This window comes from Cryptomeria japonica, chromosome 3 (assembly GCF_030272615.1).
Source record: "Cryptomeria japonica chromosome 3, Sugi_1.0, whole genome shotgun sequence".
NCBI classification, from domain to species: domain Eukaryota; kingdom Viridiplantae; phylum Streptophyta; class Pinopsida; order Cupressales; family Cupressaceae; genus Cryptomeria; species Cryptomeria japonica.
Window position 1 is genome coordinate 137,341,294 of NC_081407.1, and position 15,950 is coordinate 137,357,243.

The 15,950-nt window shown below is 39.8% G+C and overlaps 1 protein-coding gene across 2 annotated transcripts in view; it reads right to left on the minus strand.

The window, feature by feature from the left end:
* LOC131027329 (anaphase-promoting complex subunit 5) overlaps positions 1–15,950 on the minus strand; it is a 213,210-nt gene that overhangs the window by 16,900 nt on the left and 180,360 nt on the right. For both annotated transcript variants that reach the window (XM_057957347.2, XM_057957346.2), the window contains exons 13-14: positions 1,138–1,197; positions 899–966 (exon numbers count right to left, since the gene is read on the minus strand). In XM_057957347.2, the coding sequence (XP_057813330.2) occupies positions 899–966; positions 1,138–1,197 (128 nt within the window). The remainder of the gene's footprint in view (positions 1–898; positions 967–1,137; positions 1,198–15,950) is intronic.

A 15,950-nucleotide genomic window follows, 5' to 3' on the forward strand; every position in this document is an offset into this window, starting at 1 on the left:
TTAGTGTCTAGGGTTTGGTTTAGATCTCAAGGAGCTTCCTTTTATAATTTGAAGAGAAGTTTTACTTGGCGTACTATTCCAACTTGAGTTGCTCCAAAAGAGACAAGTTAAAAAGCTGACAGCATGTTGTGAGTTTTTGAACTATGACTCAGAGTTCTCACTTTTGATTGACTGCATCCGGTACTGATATTTTCTTTAAGATAAACTTTCAAGAGTAGTTTTAACAATTCTTGCACTTGTGCTTGGCATGATCCACAGTACTTTTCAACAACTTTTATCATTAAAAAAAGTTTTAAATTAGCACTGCATCTCAAGCATTTTGTGAGACAAAATTGTTTATAATATACTATATAGAGGCTATCAATGACCATTTTTGAGAGCACATAAAAGGATAGATGACAGGAGAGCATTTTGTGTGGTGAATTGCAAACTTGATGTCAACCTAGTCAGCAAATTCCAGACATTACATAAACAGACAACTACATTCATTTTCATTGTTGTTGCGTGTGTATCCACACATTAGAACCATCACTGACAACAAAATGCAATGTACCTTGCATAATTTAGGCATTATCTAGGAAGCCATGATTGAAAACCTATGGAAGCCCCTTGCCAAAAAGGGAAACATTTTTTAATACTTTGATTCCAAGGTAAATGAGGTTAAACATAATCATTCAAGGATCCCTAAAAAATTTCATCATCTAGGACTTTTTGTCTTTCATGTTTTAATCTGAGTTCATGAATTTTTAGTCATCAAAATCTAACAATATTCCACTAGTATAAGCACACTCTATATGACTATATAATACAATGGGTTTGAAACATTTATAACAACTGTAAGAATTCAGAGATCTGTCTTATATACTTCATCATGAATACTAGCAGCTGGAGTTATTACCTTTATATCCCTTGAACATTGCAAGATGTTGAATAAGTTTCACATATGCTAGACATAAATCATCTGCACTGAAAGATCAACAACACACATTTGAGTGAATGACCAGTTGATGCAGAAAATAGGATAAATTAGATTGGATAGAGTAGATGGATTATGTGAGTATAAATATCTTTTAATTGGAAACCAAAGTTGATATTCCTTAGTCTACAAAGCCTTTCAAACATATAAATATAACTGACCTGGCAGAATCTGCGTAACACATAGCATGAACTAACGCATTTAACCGAACCAGTGGACCACTGTAAAAAGTCAATGTTGCATTAGTCAGTTTCTAGAAAATGTCTCTCTAAAAAGTTTGCTTTGTACCTAATAACATGAATGCAAATAAAAACAAAAAAAGAGACTATACAAAATACAACATTCATGAATTATGGCCAATATCTAGTATTGATATACAAATCAACGTCGGGAACAATATAAATGAGCAAATAAGGCAATGCAAAATCATAGGTAAAAAATACCAAACAAAAGGACCCATATCAAATTTAACTAGTTTCTAAATAGAGAAAGGTTTTCAAAAATATATATAATAACCCTCTCAAAACCAAACTGAAACAGAAACTAGAACCCACAAATACTGGTAACATTTTTTTTCTTTTTTCTCTAATACACATATTGCAGCTACCTGAAATACCCTAAAGAATTGATGACATTAAAATTAAGATAAGAAGGATCACTTACAACTTTATGATGAAATACCTAGCAATGATTTTGGCCAATGGCCACTCAAAGAATAAGCAACAGCAATAAATGTTAACTTCCAAATATATGCAACTCCCTTTAAATAGGTTTGGCAGCATAAAATAGTACAGCCCCTTCAATATTCATGAAACTTTCTTCAACAATGCTATAGCCACCAAGTCAGAATTAAAATGAATTACTAGATTATTCGCTAATCATGAATAACCAAATATCATTAGACTTCAAGTATTACAGCCCACTCAAGGATGTACAGTGGCCAAGTAATTTTTTTCCCAAATGTTAAACTATAATCATAGAGCCCCCTTACTCATGACATTGGCATATGGAATACATGATAGTACCTTTACACTAACCAAGAAAAGTACTACAGCTTCCAAACAAGAAAGACATGCAGCTGGTAAATGGATAGTATGGCTGTCCTCCCCAACATGGTAGTAAATATTAAAAATTATATGACCAATATTTTTTTTTTAAATCCTCTATAATAATAAAGGGGCTTTGATATTTTGGACCCACTCTGAACTAACCCTCAAACTTACTATGAATCCCTTCCATAAACTAAAGCTGGAATACTGCAATCCTTCAGCACATATGTGACCCTTGAATAGAATCATCACAAGTAGAAATTGAGAAGGCTTTGGTCCACCAAATTTCTACACCAAAGGGTTTTCATCCTCAAGTATGAAGATGAACAAAATGTTCAAGCTGTGAAACAGGTTTAATGACAATAAAAATGGATTTATTTTTCCCTTCCCCACTCTTGTTTTAAATTCTCTCTTTTTTATTTCAAATTATCTTTCCCACTTAAAATCTCCAAAGGTGTTCAAAAAAATTATTTTTAATAAAATATTTCATTTTAGCCCACTTTGAAGAAAAATAATAATACTTAGATCGTCTCTTTATATAATTATAAAATAAAGCCACTGGACCACTTAAAATATTATTATTAATTTATCCCCCTAACTTAATCCCTTGCCTATGGGAAATAATAATAGGTTACAAGTCTCCCAATAAATTAATTATGAAGAGGGGACATATTCGGAGTCAAATTCTAAGGCCCTATTTTAGGCTCAAAATGACCATTTTTAGCACTTTGTTTTGTTTACCTTATACTTCCCACTGGCCTGAAATTTGAATAGTCACATAAAGTTACCTTTGAGTAGTCACTCCTGTGTTGATATGACCATGTATTTAGTTGTGAAAAAACTAAAAATGCTTTGGAAGTGTCTTCAAGGTCAACCTATTAAAAGATCTCATTAATCATTAAGCCCACGTTGCATGAAAAAGAGGGAGGTTTGTTGATAAAGTGTTTGAATTACAAGAGGAATAGGACGACTCTTTTAGGTTTTCCAGACATTTAGGTTTTTTCAACATTTTGTTTTCTCTTCACTATGACTTTCAGGCTTGCCAAATGCAGCCAAGGCTGTTCAGGCTATAGAGAAGGACCACAATGCGAGGTTTTGCCGATCTTATACCTTTACATGCAGTCTTCATAATGAAAAGTACTTGCAAGGTTCATATAAATGTTGTTACCAGGTTTCAACGCCATAGAGGATAGTTTCATAGCAGTTTCATTCATTGTGAACACAGAGCACATTGGAATGTTTGTTCGGTTATACTTGATATGGAGAATGCTTATGAGAGATTGTAGAAAGTTTATGCATTGGAAAGACAATTTGTTAGGACTCTTAGTAAACTTTACTACTGTTCAAATTTGCAACAAAATCTTTCAATTGTAAAACCCTTCCATGATGAGTAAATGTTGTTGTAAACACATGTAAAACTTGTTAAATTTTGTAACGTCGGTTGTAGTATTTCATGCTTCCGATATATATATATATATATACACCGTTCATGGTATCGGGTGGTAAAGCGATTCTCAAACAAGTCGCACTCCTTCCGATCGGGTAAGTAAATGGTGACTAGTTTATATACTGTGGTGAGAGGTACGTAGGGAAGAGATGTGTCTTCCCAGGTGGGAAGACATATCTCTTCACTACATAACCCTTCATCCACTTATATAGCATGCTTACATTGAGGATGATGGACACACCGAAATTAATAAGTGTTGTGCATCTTCAAAACACGCTATAGCAGATAAAATACAACTTTCAGATCATATCTCCATCTCTTCTATTTTGATCACAGAATTTTGAAAGAACTTAACATGGTATCAGAGCCAAGTTAAGGAAGATCATATTAAAATTTTGTAACGATCTCATAAACTTTCACCAGGCTCTTACTAAGATCACATTCCCATAATCCTAATGGCAACCGGAGTTAGGTTTGAAGATAGATTAGATGGAGCATCAAATTTTGTATCTTGGAAATTCAAGATCATGCTTGTTTTGAAAGAAAATAAAATTGACTCCCATGTAAAAAGTGAAATTCCTAAACCCTCTGATGATACAGAGAAAATTCAGTGGAGCAAGGACAGTGAGAAGGCCCTTAAGATAATTGTGGATTCAGTAAGAGACCACATTGTACCAATTATTTCTAAATATGAGACGGCCTTTCAGATGTTCAAAGCACTAGCTGACATTTATGAAATCAACAACACTAGCAGGGCTCTCACCCTAAAGAATCAACTACACCATATAAAGATGAATAAAGGAGAAACAGTTACATCCTATTTCTTGAGGATCACTGAGCTTAGGGATCAACTATCCACTATTGGACATCTAGTAGACAACAAAGAACTTGCTATGATGGCCCTAAATGGACTTCCTATGTCATGGGAATCGTTCATTCAAGGAATCAGTGCTCGTTCTAAATTTCCCAAGTTTGATAGATTGAAAACCGATTGCATTCAAGAGGAATCTCCGCTTGTCACAAGAGGAATAAAACAAAACAATGGTAATGAAGATATTCAAGTTCTAAACTCTAATTCCCACAAGAAAGGAAAGAAGAACTTTAAGAGAAAGAGGGACAACAACTCAAATGGGAAGAGGTCTTCAAAGAAGAAGAGAGACATTTCTGAAGTACAATGTTTCAGATGTGACCAATATGGGCACTATGCAATGAAGTGTCCAGACAGGATCAAACAACAAGCTTCAATTGCAGAAATTAAGAAAGGGAGTAATTCCGAGAAGCTAGTCTACTACTCAGCCCTCTCTAGTCAAGTCACCTCCAGTTTCAACACATGGGTGATTGACAGCGGAGCATCTCGACACATCACTGGATTTCGTGAGCACCTAGATACACTTGTGGAAAGTTCAAATGAAGAAGTGACAATTGGTGATGACTCAAATTATCCAGTTATGGGAATAGGAACCTGCAATATCAACCTAAAGTCAGGCATATCCCTACAGCTGACTGGAGTTCTATTTGTACCTGGTATAAAGAGAAACCTCGTCTCAATTTCTGCACTTAAAGATAAGGGTTACAGATAACTCCACCATCAAGAAAGCCCACACCATTGGAGTAAGACACGGGAGCCTCTACAAACTTTGCACCACACCACCTCTAGCCTTGATTCATGAGAATCCAGATTCGAATGAACTTTGGCACAGAAGATTAGAGCACCTTCATTTCCATGCCCTACCTAAGATAGAGAAGATGGTGATCGACTTACCCAAGCTAAGTCAAAAATCTGAAGGAGCTTGCAAAGGGTGTGCCTTGGGAAATGTTGGTGTCTGTTTTATCATCTACCAAACATTAGAATAGGATACCCGAAGGTATTCTATCCTCTCCTGAAAAATCACTACTGATTCCAAGGTCTATATGTGCGAACAAGCGACTTTAATGGAATAGCTTCTTGGGTAGTGTATGCTGAAATTTTCAAGGGGGACTTACGTTTGACAAGTATTCTTTTGAACTGCTGAACTTAGATGGATTTAGCAATTTAGGCTCTTCTTTTTTGGGGGGGGATTTTCTGGGATTTAGACTTTCAAAAGAAAGGGAAAAAGAGGACAAAGTCCAGGAAGGCTAATCTAATCCTACGAATTCTGGAGAAGGTATCAACTGGGTGCTCTCGAGAAACCAAACCTTGCTTCGCCACACTAGGGGCAACTACACAAGGCCGGTGCAATCTTCAATGGGTTGTGCTTATGATCAAGATGTTGGGATGCACAGAGGATGGGCTCAAACTAACTTTGCACGGTAGAATGGAAATCATCCATTTACCAAAAGTATGAGCGGAGATACACCATCAATTGACACTTATCAAATCCTTCATTCAAATTAACAACAATGAAAGCAAATCTAAATTATTTCTAACTCAGTGTTGAGGCAATTGAAACCATGCAAATCATTCAAATAATAGAGATTACAAAGCAACACACATACAATATATTATCTGGAAATGACCTTAAGCAACAATACATCAAAAACCTCACCCTTTTCAAATGAGGGGAGGCAACCTTATATAGTTTCTCAAAAATAAATGAATGGCCGAGATCAAACAGTGATCAAGGGCCAAGATTGAAAGTCCTAAACCCTAATTAGGGTTTCTCAAAATACTATCAGTTCAAGCAAATGAAAAAGTGACAAGTGGCGCAGCTGCTCATTTTACTGAGGTGAGTGGCCACTTTCCTCTTTCAGAGATTCAACGTATCTGGACACCACGAGCTTGACCTCCTCAATGGTGACACTTGGCAAACCGCTAATTTGGAAGTCGATGAGATCCACATCGTCGGCGCATGTAGAAAGGATGCCTTCCCATTCCACTGCTTGGGTGAGGAAGTTGTCATCGATGGAGAGGAAGTTTGCAATCTTAGAAAGATCGCCTTTGTCAATCATCCCTGAATCTCGGAAGAAGCTTGTCTGAATCCTGGCTCTCAAGTTCTCTGCTTGTAAATGCTTCTCCCTTAGGCTTTCCTTCTGCCAGATCTCTGACGCCACCCGGAATACCTTGCCCAAGATCTCTCTAACCCTTGCCTTTGTCTCAAAACACTTGGTCGCGGATTTCTTCAAAACCTCAATCCAAGTGACCAGAGCATAGTACCATACGCCGAAGTTGTACCTATCTCCTGTCTGTATGACGCCTGCATCCACTAAGCTCTTCTTTGACATGCCTCGAATAACCTTTAGGTGAGGGAGTATTTCATTCTGAATTTCATCCACTTCTTCCCAATTGGATGATAGATCCTGGATACGATCAATCAACAAAGAAGTTGCTTCATGTGCTGATACTAAGTTTTCTACCAGGGTGTCAGCACGTATCACAGCATCTGAAATCCACTCCTTTTCTTGAGTGTATGATCCCTTCATCTCATTATAGTCCTTCATTGATCCTTGTTGAAGAGGCTGTGGTGGAGTAGCTGGGACTTCATGGTTGAGTGGGCTAGTAAGATGGAGAACATACTTCCTCCACTACTGATTCTCTTCTTCCACTTTCTTTCTCTTTTCTTTCTCATGAGCCAGCCTTGTCTTTAGAACATTACAGGAGTCGTCAAAATATTGGATCTCCTGGTCCTAGGTAGGCTTACCCATCTCTATGGTGGTGATCTTGTAGTCATCTGTGGTGACATTGTCCCTAGTCTTCCCTTCTTTGGGCACTGCTATCTAGACTATCCTAAATCCGGCACTGTCTCTCTAAATCAGGGAGAACTTCCTGGTTGGTTTGGGCGGTTTAGCTGCGGCGGGCTCATTCACTTTCTCCAGGAATGTTGCGGTAGCCTCCTCGGCTGAGTGGACCTCCTTGGGAACCTTGGCCTTTATCCTTGCTCTGAGCCAATCAGGAATGGTCGATTATTCTACAGTGTTCCAATCAAACTCATCATCTGCTTCTCCTGGGTTCGCTGGTATGCCATCCAAGAAAATTATATGGGCTTCATCCTGCCCCCTGTCTGGAGTTCGGAAGACCTTCTCCATCACCTCCTCAATTGGCTGAGAAAGCACTCTTACTTCATGATCACTCACATAGATGTTTATCTCTTGTTACCCAATTGTACTCTGATCAGGCGCAATGGAAGCAGCACTTAGGATGGAGTGACTTTCGCTGGATTCTCTTCTCTCAACTACAGCCCTTTTCCCTGTGCACTTTGTGGAGCTTCCACCCAACTCCTTTCTCTTTCGAGATCCAACACTTTCCGGATTCCGAGCATCACCGGCGGAGGTACAAGGGTGGACGGACAGAGTATCATCCACTCCCATTAATTCATAAGTTAGAACCATACCTTTGGCCTTCAACTGTTTTGTCTTTTCAGATGCCCACCACCTTGAGTATTCAACCACTGACCTCATGAGGTCTGCTAGATCTGATTTTTCTCCCTCTGTCCAATCTATCAAGACTAAAGGTTCATTCTTCATCTTCTCAAAACCCGGCTGCTGAAGTTCTAGGCTTTCTTCCACCTGATCGGCAACTTTGAACACTTCCATTGCTCTCACCATACTTAGAGGAATTCTTGACCAGAACCTCTTCCGGATCTCGAAACTATCGACTGCATTAGCCCAGTAGTCTTCCAGATCTAGTCTGTGCTCAAACGTGGTCCCTTCGATCTTCTTTATCCTCTGGAATGGATCGAAATCTTTTCTTGCCTTGTATTGGTAAAAGGGATACCAGGCCAGTTCTTTCTTAGCGGTAGCTGCAGCTTGTGATGATGGACATGTTTCCAACCCATTACCAATTGTAAGTGAGGATGTGCCTGCCTTCTTCTGCTTATCCCTTTGAATCACTATATACTCGTCCAATTGTCTCACAACCTCGAGCAACACCACTCGGTTGGTAGGGTAAGCTGGAAGCTTGTATGGAGGATCAGAGAATCCCTGAATTCGGAGGTAAGTGAACTTTGGATATTGGATGTACCAACACCCGAACCGACCGATGAAGTCCATAGACTCTTGAGAGAGCCTCTGGTGCAAGCCAGCTTGAAGGGTCCGGGTAATGTGCATCACGAAGGCATCATTCACCCTTTTGAAATGGAACTTCTCCTCCATATGGAGCTGGGGATAGCAATCATATACCCGAAATTGGTTCTCCTTGTTCCCAACTTCTCCTCTACAAGTGAGACCTTTGTACCTGTAGGTCCTGGCTAAAGAATAGAACAAGTAAGAACTCATGAAGAAAGTCCTATTTGCCTCCAGATTCCTTAGTTGGCTGTCTAAACTGTCGCTGATCATATGGGCCCAGTCTATCATTTTTACTCCATTGATTATTTCATTAATGAAATAATACATCCAGGGTTCGAATGGAGCTCCTCGAGGATTTCCTATTATTCTATTGAGTAAGACAATCATGTCCGCAATGTCCTCCTTGAAGTATGCTCGCACTAGGCTTTTTCTCTGGAGTTTAGAGGCACCCTTCCTCGGCTTGTCTAGCCAAGAATGATTAACTATGGCATCATATTCTTCCAGGTGATCATGGTACAGACTGTCAGCTTCATCCTTGGTCATATATACTGTGTTGTGGTACTCAGGGATCCTAAAGGCCTCTCTAATGGCCTCATCGCTGACATTCGCCAACACTCTTCCATCAGGTGCAACAATATCCTTACTGATGGGGTTGTAGTGTTTGGCACATTCAACTACTAATTCATTGCACTGCATGGTGGGGAGGAAGCCGGCAACGTGCACGATACCACTCTTCATCATTTTCCACGCAATGGTGGTAGGCACAAGGTTGTCCAGACCAAACATTCGCTTCTTAAACTCCCTTAGATTGATGTGTCCAGGTTGGTGTCGTTGATGTTCTTCCACTTGGAAGTCATCCTTGACTCTGGAGGAGCATCTTTATCTACCTGGAACTTCATGGTGCTCAAGACCTGCAGATGAATGATAAAACTTTAAGTTACAAAAAATTCTGCAGAATTTTGAAAAAAGTAACGGGGCCACGAAATGGCTAAGTGTTGGAAAAAAATTTCATTTTTCACTCTCATACTAAGCCACAAAAATTGAATTTTCACCTCCAAACCCTCAGCCTTGAAGCTGGTTGAAGTAACCATCAAGTGTTTAAAACTTTCGAAAATTTTCATACTTAGCCAAAAAATTGAATTTTCACCTCAAGACCCTCAGCCTTGAAGCTGGTTGAAGTCACCATCAAGTGTTTAAAACTTTCGAAAATTTTCATACTTAGCCAAAAAAAATTGAATTTTCTTTCTCCAAAATCATTTATTAAATTCTAGAAAATATTCAGAAAATTCACAATTTTAATTTTACCTCTGACTTGGATAGGAATAAGGCTAGACTTTTCTCCAAAATATTGAGAAAATTCAGAAAAGATGCCTTTCTCCAGAAATCTGTAAGCCTTCTGCCAAAATATTATCCCACTTCCAGCAATATCTAGAATTTCCTCCAGATGATCTTCAAACTAATATACTTTACTAAGCTCTCCTTAGTAATTTTGAACTTCTTGGTGTAATAATGAATCTGATAATGAAGTATTTGTAGACAAGTTTTAAGCAAAACCCCTAAACTCATCCAACTCATACTTCTAATTCTAAAAAAAAAACTTTCCATTTTGATTTAAGTTTGAAGATATTCATTAATCCTCCAATATTCCCTTTCAAAAAAAGCTTTCCATTTTGAATTAATATCTTAATAAATTTTTAATATTCCCTCAATTTTCTCAAAAAACTTTCCATTTTGGATTTATTTTGAGGATTTTTTTTTTATTTAGATATTTCTTCATTTTGGATTTAATTTTGAAATCTCTGTGGATTTTGTGACATCATGTTGACTTTGTTTGACCTTCCATGTGTAGGTTGATTTTTCAAATTTTATTTCCCATCTTTTTCAAATTTTGGCGAACTTTAAACACATCTCCAGGATATGGCGGACTTTGGCTAGAACTCCTTCATGACCGCTATCAATGTGAAAATTTGACTAAGGCATTGGGCGGACTTTGATGTTGACTCCTCCATGGCCTCCTTTACCTTGGCGGACTTTGGTGGTCTCTTTATGGCCCCTTCAACCTTGGGCGAATTTTACCTTGGCCTCTTCATGGCCCCCTCAACCTTGCGCGGACTTTACCTTAGCCCCCACATAGCCTCTTCAGCCTTGGGCGGACTTTACCTTAGCCCCCACATAGCCTCTTCAACCTTGGGCAGACTTCTACCCTTGGTCCTCCATGGTCTCCATCAAGGTGGGGCGGACTTTGGCCTTAGCACCTTCATGGTCTCCATCAAGGTGGGGCGGACTTTGTTGTTAGCTCCTTCATAGCCCCTCTTCTTGCTTGGGCGGACTTCTAGTGCTTCTCCTCATTGGGCAGACTTTGATCACTCCTCCTCCTTAGCCTCCCAACCTTCGGCGGACTTTGGAGAGTGCTCCTTCGTGGCCCCTTCAAACTTGGGTGGACTTTAGCTTGGCCTCTTCATGGCCCCTTCATGGCTGGGCGGACTTTGGAGTTACCTCCTTCATGGCCCCTCTTATGCCTTGGGCGGACTTTAGCTTACACTCCCACCTTGAGCGGACTTTGGAGACATCTCCTAGGGCGGACTTTAGGCAAGGCTCCTCCTTGGGCAGACTTCAACCCTAGCACCCATGTGACCTCTCCAACCTTGGGCGGACTTCAACCCTTGCTCCTCCATGGTCTCCTAAGGCATGGCGGACTTTGGAGTGGGCACCCATGTGACCTCCAAACTCATGGCGGACTTTAGGCAAGGCGCCCACATGACCTCTATTGGCATGACGGACTTTAACCTCAGCACCCACATGACCTCTTCATCCTTCGTGATGGGGTTTGAACCTGCAAAAACACTTCAAAACCCTTGTTAGCCAAACTTAGAAGAATTTTCAAAGAAATTTCAAAATTTCACAGTTTAATCTAATTTAACCGAATTAACTTGAAATTTGAAATCCGTGCTTAGGTGGATCATCTGAAAAAGCAAAAAGCCTAAAATCTAGGGATTTCAGCTTTTTAGGTCAAAACTTGGAATTTTCGAGATCTGGTCGGAGCTGGTCGATGGTGCAAGTGTAAACCCTAGGTTTGCATACCGGAAAAAGCAAAAACCCTAAAATCTAGGGATTCAGCTTTTTTAGGTCAAAACTTGGAATTTTCAAATTCCGATCGAAGCTGGTCAGTGGTGCAAGTGTAAACCCTAGGTTTGCATCCTGAAAAAGCAAAAAGCCTAAAATCTAGGGATTTAGCTTTTTTAGGTCAAAACTTGGAATTTTCGAGATCTGGTCAGAGCTGGTCGATGGCGCAAGTGTAAACCCCAGGTTTACCTTCCGAAAAAGCAAAAAGCAGACATCCCTAAAAAATAGGGGAAACTTTCTAAAAATAGCCATACCAGGGATCGGGCGAAAAAGGCCAAAAACGAAACTTCCTAAAAAATAGGAAAAAGCAAAAAACAAACTTTCTAAAAATAGAAAGTTGTCCAAATTCGTCCAAATCAATTGCGATCTTCGCCCTTTGGCCTCTCTAAGCACTCTGGTGGCATTCACACTTCGGAATCACATAACTTGCAAAAACTAACTTTCAATCGTCAGGGCCTGAAATGCTCTGAACTGGACAAGGCTTGGTGAAAATGCAGCAAAAGGTCACAAGATACTAACAAAATCCTAGAAAGCAGGAAAAGAGAGGGTCTGTTGGGACTGATTAAAATTGAGTCAATTTTATAGGCCCATTTCAAATTTTTGCTCTGCATACCTAAATGAAGTCAGTTTGAACAGCCTAGTTAGCAAGGGGGTAAAATGGAGCCAGTTGATTTTCAAAGGGTAAGGCTCGGGATTCATGTCCCACACCTTTCATTTGGCCTATTCAGTGATGTGCAACTTTCAGAATTCAATTTGGATAAGTTTATGAGGTACCCAGTTTGAGGGGTGAGCTGGAAGTGCATGTTAGGCACAAATGCATATTTTATTGAGTAGCCTACTTTGAGCGATTATATCTTTTGCCCTGTTGATTGTCATGGAGAAATTCAAAATGGATTCAATTGTATGCATAAAAGTGAGTTACCCTGCAAAATTTCAAGTCTTGACGAATCTGTTTGCTCCATTTTCATAGCCGAATCCGTTTGTAGTTTGTGATGTTTGCACAAGTGTAAAAATGTTCTGGTGAGCGTCATGTCAGAATTTTTGTTCCGAGCTAATGTTGGTATAAATGGTGAGCTACGTTTCAAATTTCAAGGCTCTATCAATCCGTTTGATCGGTTTTCAAAAGGATTCATTTTGCCATCAAATTCAGTTATCCGCACTTCCAGTGTTAGATCAGTTAATGTAGCCGTTTTGGTGAGCGCACCGTTTGCATCCTGTCAGTCTGGTGATCGAACTGAGAATTCAAAGATTTAACATGTACTTAAAGGTACCTATGTTCCGAATTTGAGAGCCTATGGAGGTCGTTTGATATTTTTGAGAAAGGCATCATGTGTTGCCAGAACATTGACTTCATCAGGTCCGCAGTGTCGACAAAGCCAGTTGGCCGTTTTCGGAAATTAATATCTCTTCACTCGGGACTCATCTTGAGAAACCGTTTGGTAGATGTCATCCTTGTATATCAAAGTACACGCTTGTCAGATGGCGAGCTCCAGAAAGGTGTTTTGACAGGTTTGAAAATTACGTCTTCGCGATTAAATGCGAAAATTGTGGCGTAATTGCCTGAAGGATGTAAAATGCAATTTTATGATCCAAAAGTGGTGCCGATCGATTCCAGAGGTTTGTTTGAGGTTCCTAAGATATTCCAGAGGCCAGTAGCTTGAAAACGAAAATTTTTTTAGTCGGACCCACTTTGGGGCCTGACCTGGCTCTTGCCTGTGCATTGTTATTTTATTGGCGACTTTGTTTACTGAGAGATTTTAGAATATTTAAATGTGGATTGTGATGCTTTTGGCATATTGAAATTTAGCAAGTTCCTCCTTCCTACATGGCTAACAAAGGAGCCATAAAAACTTCAACAAATGGATTAGAAGACATTAAACTCATTTCAATGGTGTGGAGAATGCATTTTGATTTTTCTAGAAATGTAAATTGACAGCTGCAAAACTAATCTCCATTGATTTTGCAAGCATTTTCCCCTGCCGTGAATTGTGGTATGGGTGAAAAGGTTTTAAATTTTAATCAAATGCTATTGGTAGGTGTCACATTCAATATACTGCAGGTTTGAAAGATATTCAGCAGGTATCTCCAGCAGATGATTGAAGACCAGCATTCTCCCTCATGTGCAATATCCAAGAAATGGGACATGGAGGTGAAAGAGGCATGGAGAATGTTGTTGAAGAGCATTAATAAACTCAAACAAATGGCAAACTGCTACCATCAGCTTCTCCTCCCACGTGATTGGTGTTGGAGGCCATTGAAACATAGAAATGCAAATCAAACTTGCAGAAGACTCCAATGGCACGTAGAGTGGAGTTTTTTGAAGGGCATATGAAAGTATAAGTAAATTGCAATGTAGCAGGTGTATGCTATGAAGTACCACGACCTCTGCCAGCACTTTCCTTCTTTCATATGGCTGCAAATGAAGGAGATGCTTGGTCTGTGTGAGTGCTGGGCACTAAAAACCTCCAACAAATGCAATCAACACCCCCCTTTCTCACAAGAAACCATCAAATAAACAAATTACAACATGATGGCTGGAGGGGGCAAAAAATATGTTTTTAAATAAAAGCCATTGGCAAGTGGAATGGGCATCAAACTTCAAACTCCACGATTCAGCAGTTAACCTCTTCTCTCACATGCTCTCCTCCCAGCACTTCACGTGGTGAGTAAAGACACAAATAGAAACTTTCAAGCAAATGCAATTTGGCTGCCAAACTAATCCTCCCTGCTGTGAAAGGAAGGTGGAGAGTTGTGTGGTGGAGAGTAATAAAAATCAAACAAAGGAAAATGGCAGGTGTAAAGTAAAATCCATGACCTTTGCTGGTAGTCTCCTCCTGCTGTGGCAAATGGAAAATGTAAGGAAAGCTTCAGCCAATGCACACTATTAAGTGTAAATCTTAAAACTCACGCCTTCTACCAGTCCTCCCTGTTCTTCACGGTGGTAATGGAGGGGGGAATTAATAAATCTTTCAGTAAAACATCATTGCCAGCCATTAAAACTTAAAGAAAAGCTTCAAAACGCAGTCCCAGGCAAATAGCAATATCCCACATTGACTGTGGAAGTGAATTTTATAATGTTTATATGCAAAAACAAACCCATCTATAATGTCTAAGCCATAAAGGCTTTTGACACGAGATGCCCATGGGCGCCCAAGGCGGGCCCACGCCCGAGCACGTTTCCCGAGGTGATGGAGGTGGTGACTAGACGAAGATCAAGTGGACCCCACGCAGGAACGCTTCCCGAGGCAAAAGGCAAAATTTTGCAGACGAAGGCCGAGTTAAAGAGCGAGCAAGTTCGAGAGAGATCGACGGCTCGCGCTATTTCGCAAAGGGAAGATGCACGCGAGTTAAACCAGCGAAATAGCGAGGATGAACGTGAGCCGTCCACGTGGCACGTAGGTGGCGGGTACAGCCAACAGTCCAGCACGCGGGTCCCGATGAGGTGGCGATGATGTGGCATACAAGCAAGCGGCCAAGTGGCAGTGACGAAGCAGATGACGTGGCGATGATGAAGTGTCATCCCAGGTGGCATCCGGTCAACCCCATCGACCAATCAGAGGCCGCCACGTGGCAAGGTGTCAGAGCACAAATGGAGGCAAAAAATCAAATTTAAAATGATTAAATAATATAGTTCAAACTATATTGAAATTCGAAATATTTAAATGACTGAGCACAAATGAGGATAAATTCGCCCAGGGTCTAAATTTTGGCCAAAATATAAAGTATTATATATCGCCGGAAAGCTCTCGGAGCGAGGAATCCGATTATGAGGTTAATTTTGGCAAATGTGGGATATTTTGGATGCAGTTTTCACGGGAACGAAATTCAGTTAGAGAGGAGACACTTGGCAATTCAGTTGCAGATTTGATTTTATTCTCTCCTCTTTTTATTCCGAATTCTTCTCAGTTGTAGGGGTTCCAGAAATTTGGAAAATGCTCCAGATTTGATGGCTTCCATTTCTGAATGTCATGACCCAAATTTGTAATTGCTTTTGGTTTGTTTCAGGGTATAGAGATTGCAGGGCAATGTTGTAAATGTGATTTTAGTTGCAGGACTTGCTTGTGTCAGGCATGAGTAAATTCCTCATAGTATTGTCTCTGTGTAAGTATTTCATTATTATGAATTGAATCCTCAAGGAGGATAAGATTTGTCAATTTCAAAGAAATTGTGTGATTGTTTATAGGTATCCTTCAAGGAAGGTTTTAAACTCTGTAGTCAATCATAAATGATGAAATATATTTCCAGATCTGATAAAATTGTGAATGAATCAAATAGTGCATTAATATAAGGTATTGATGCATGAATATCTTGTTTAAGGAAAATAAGCTTGCACCTATGATTCATATTTGTAGTTATGTCTGTGACTCTGTTGCCC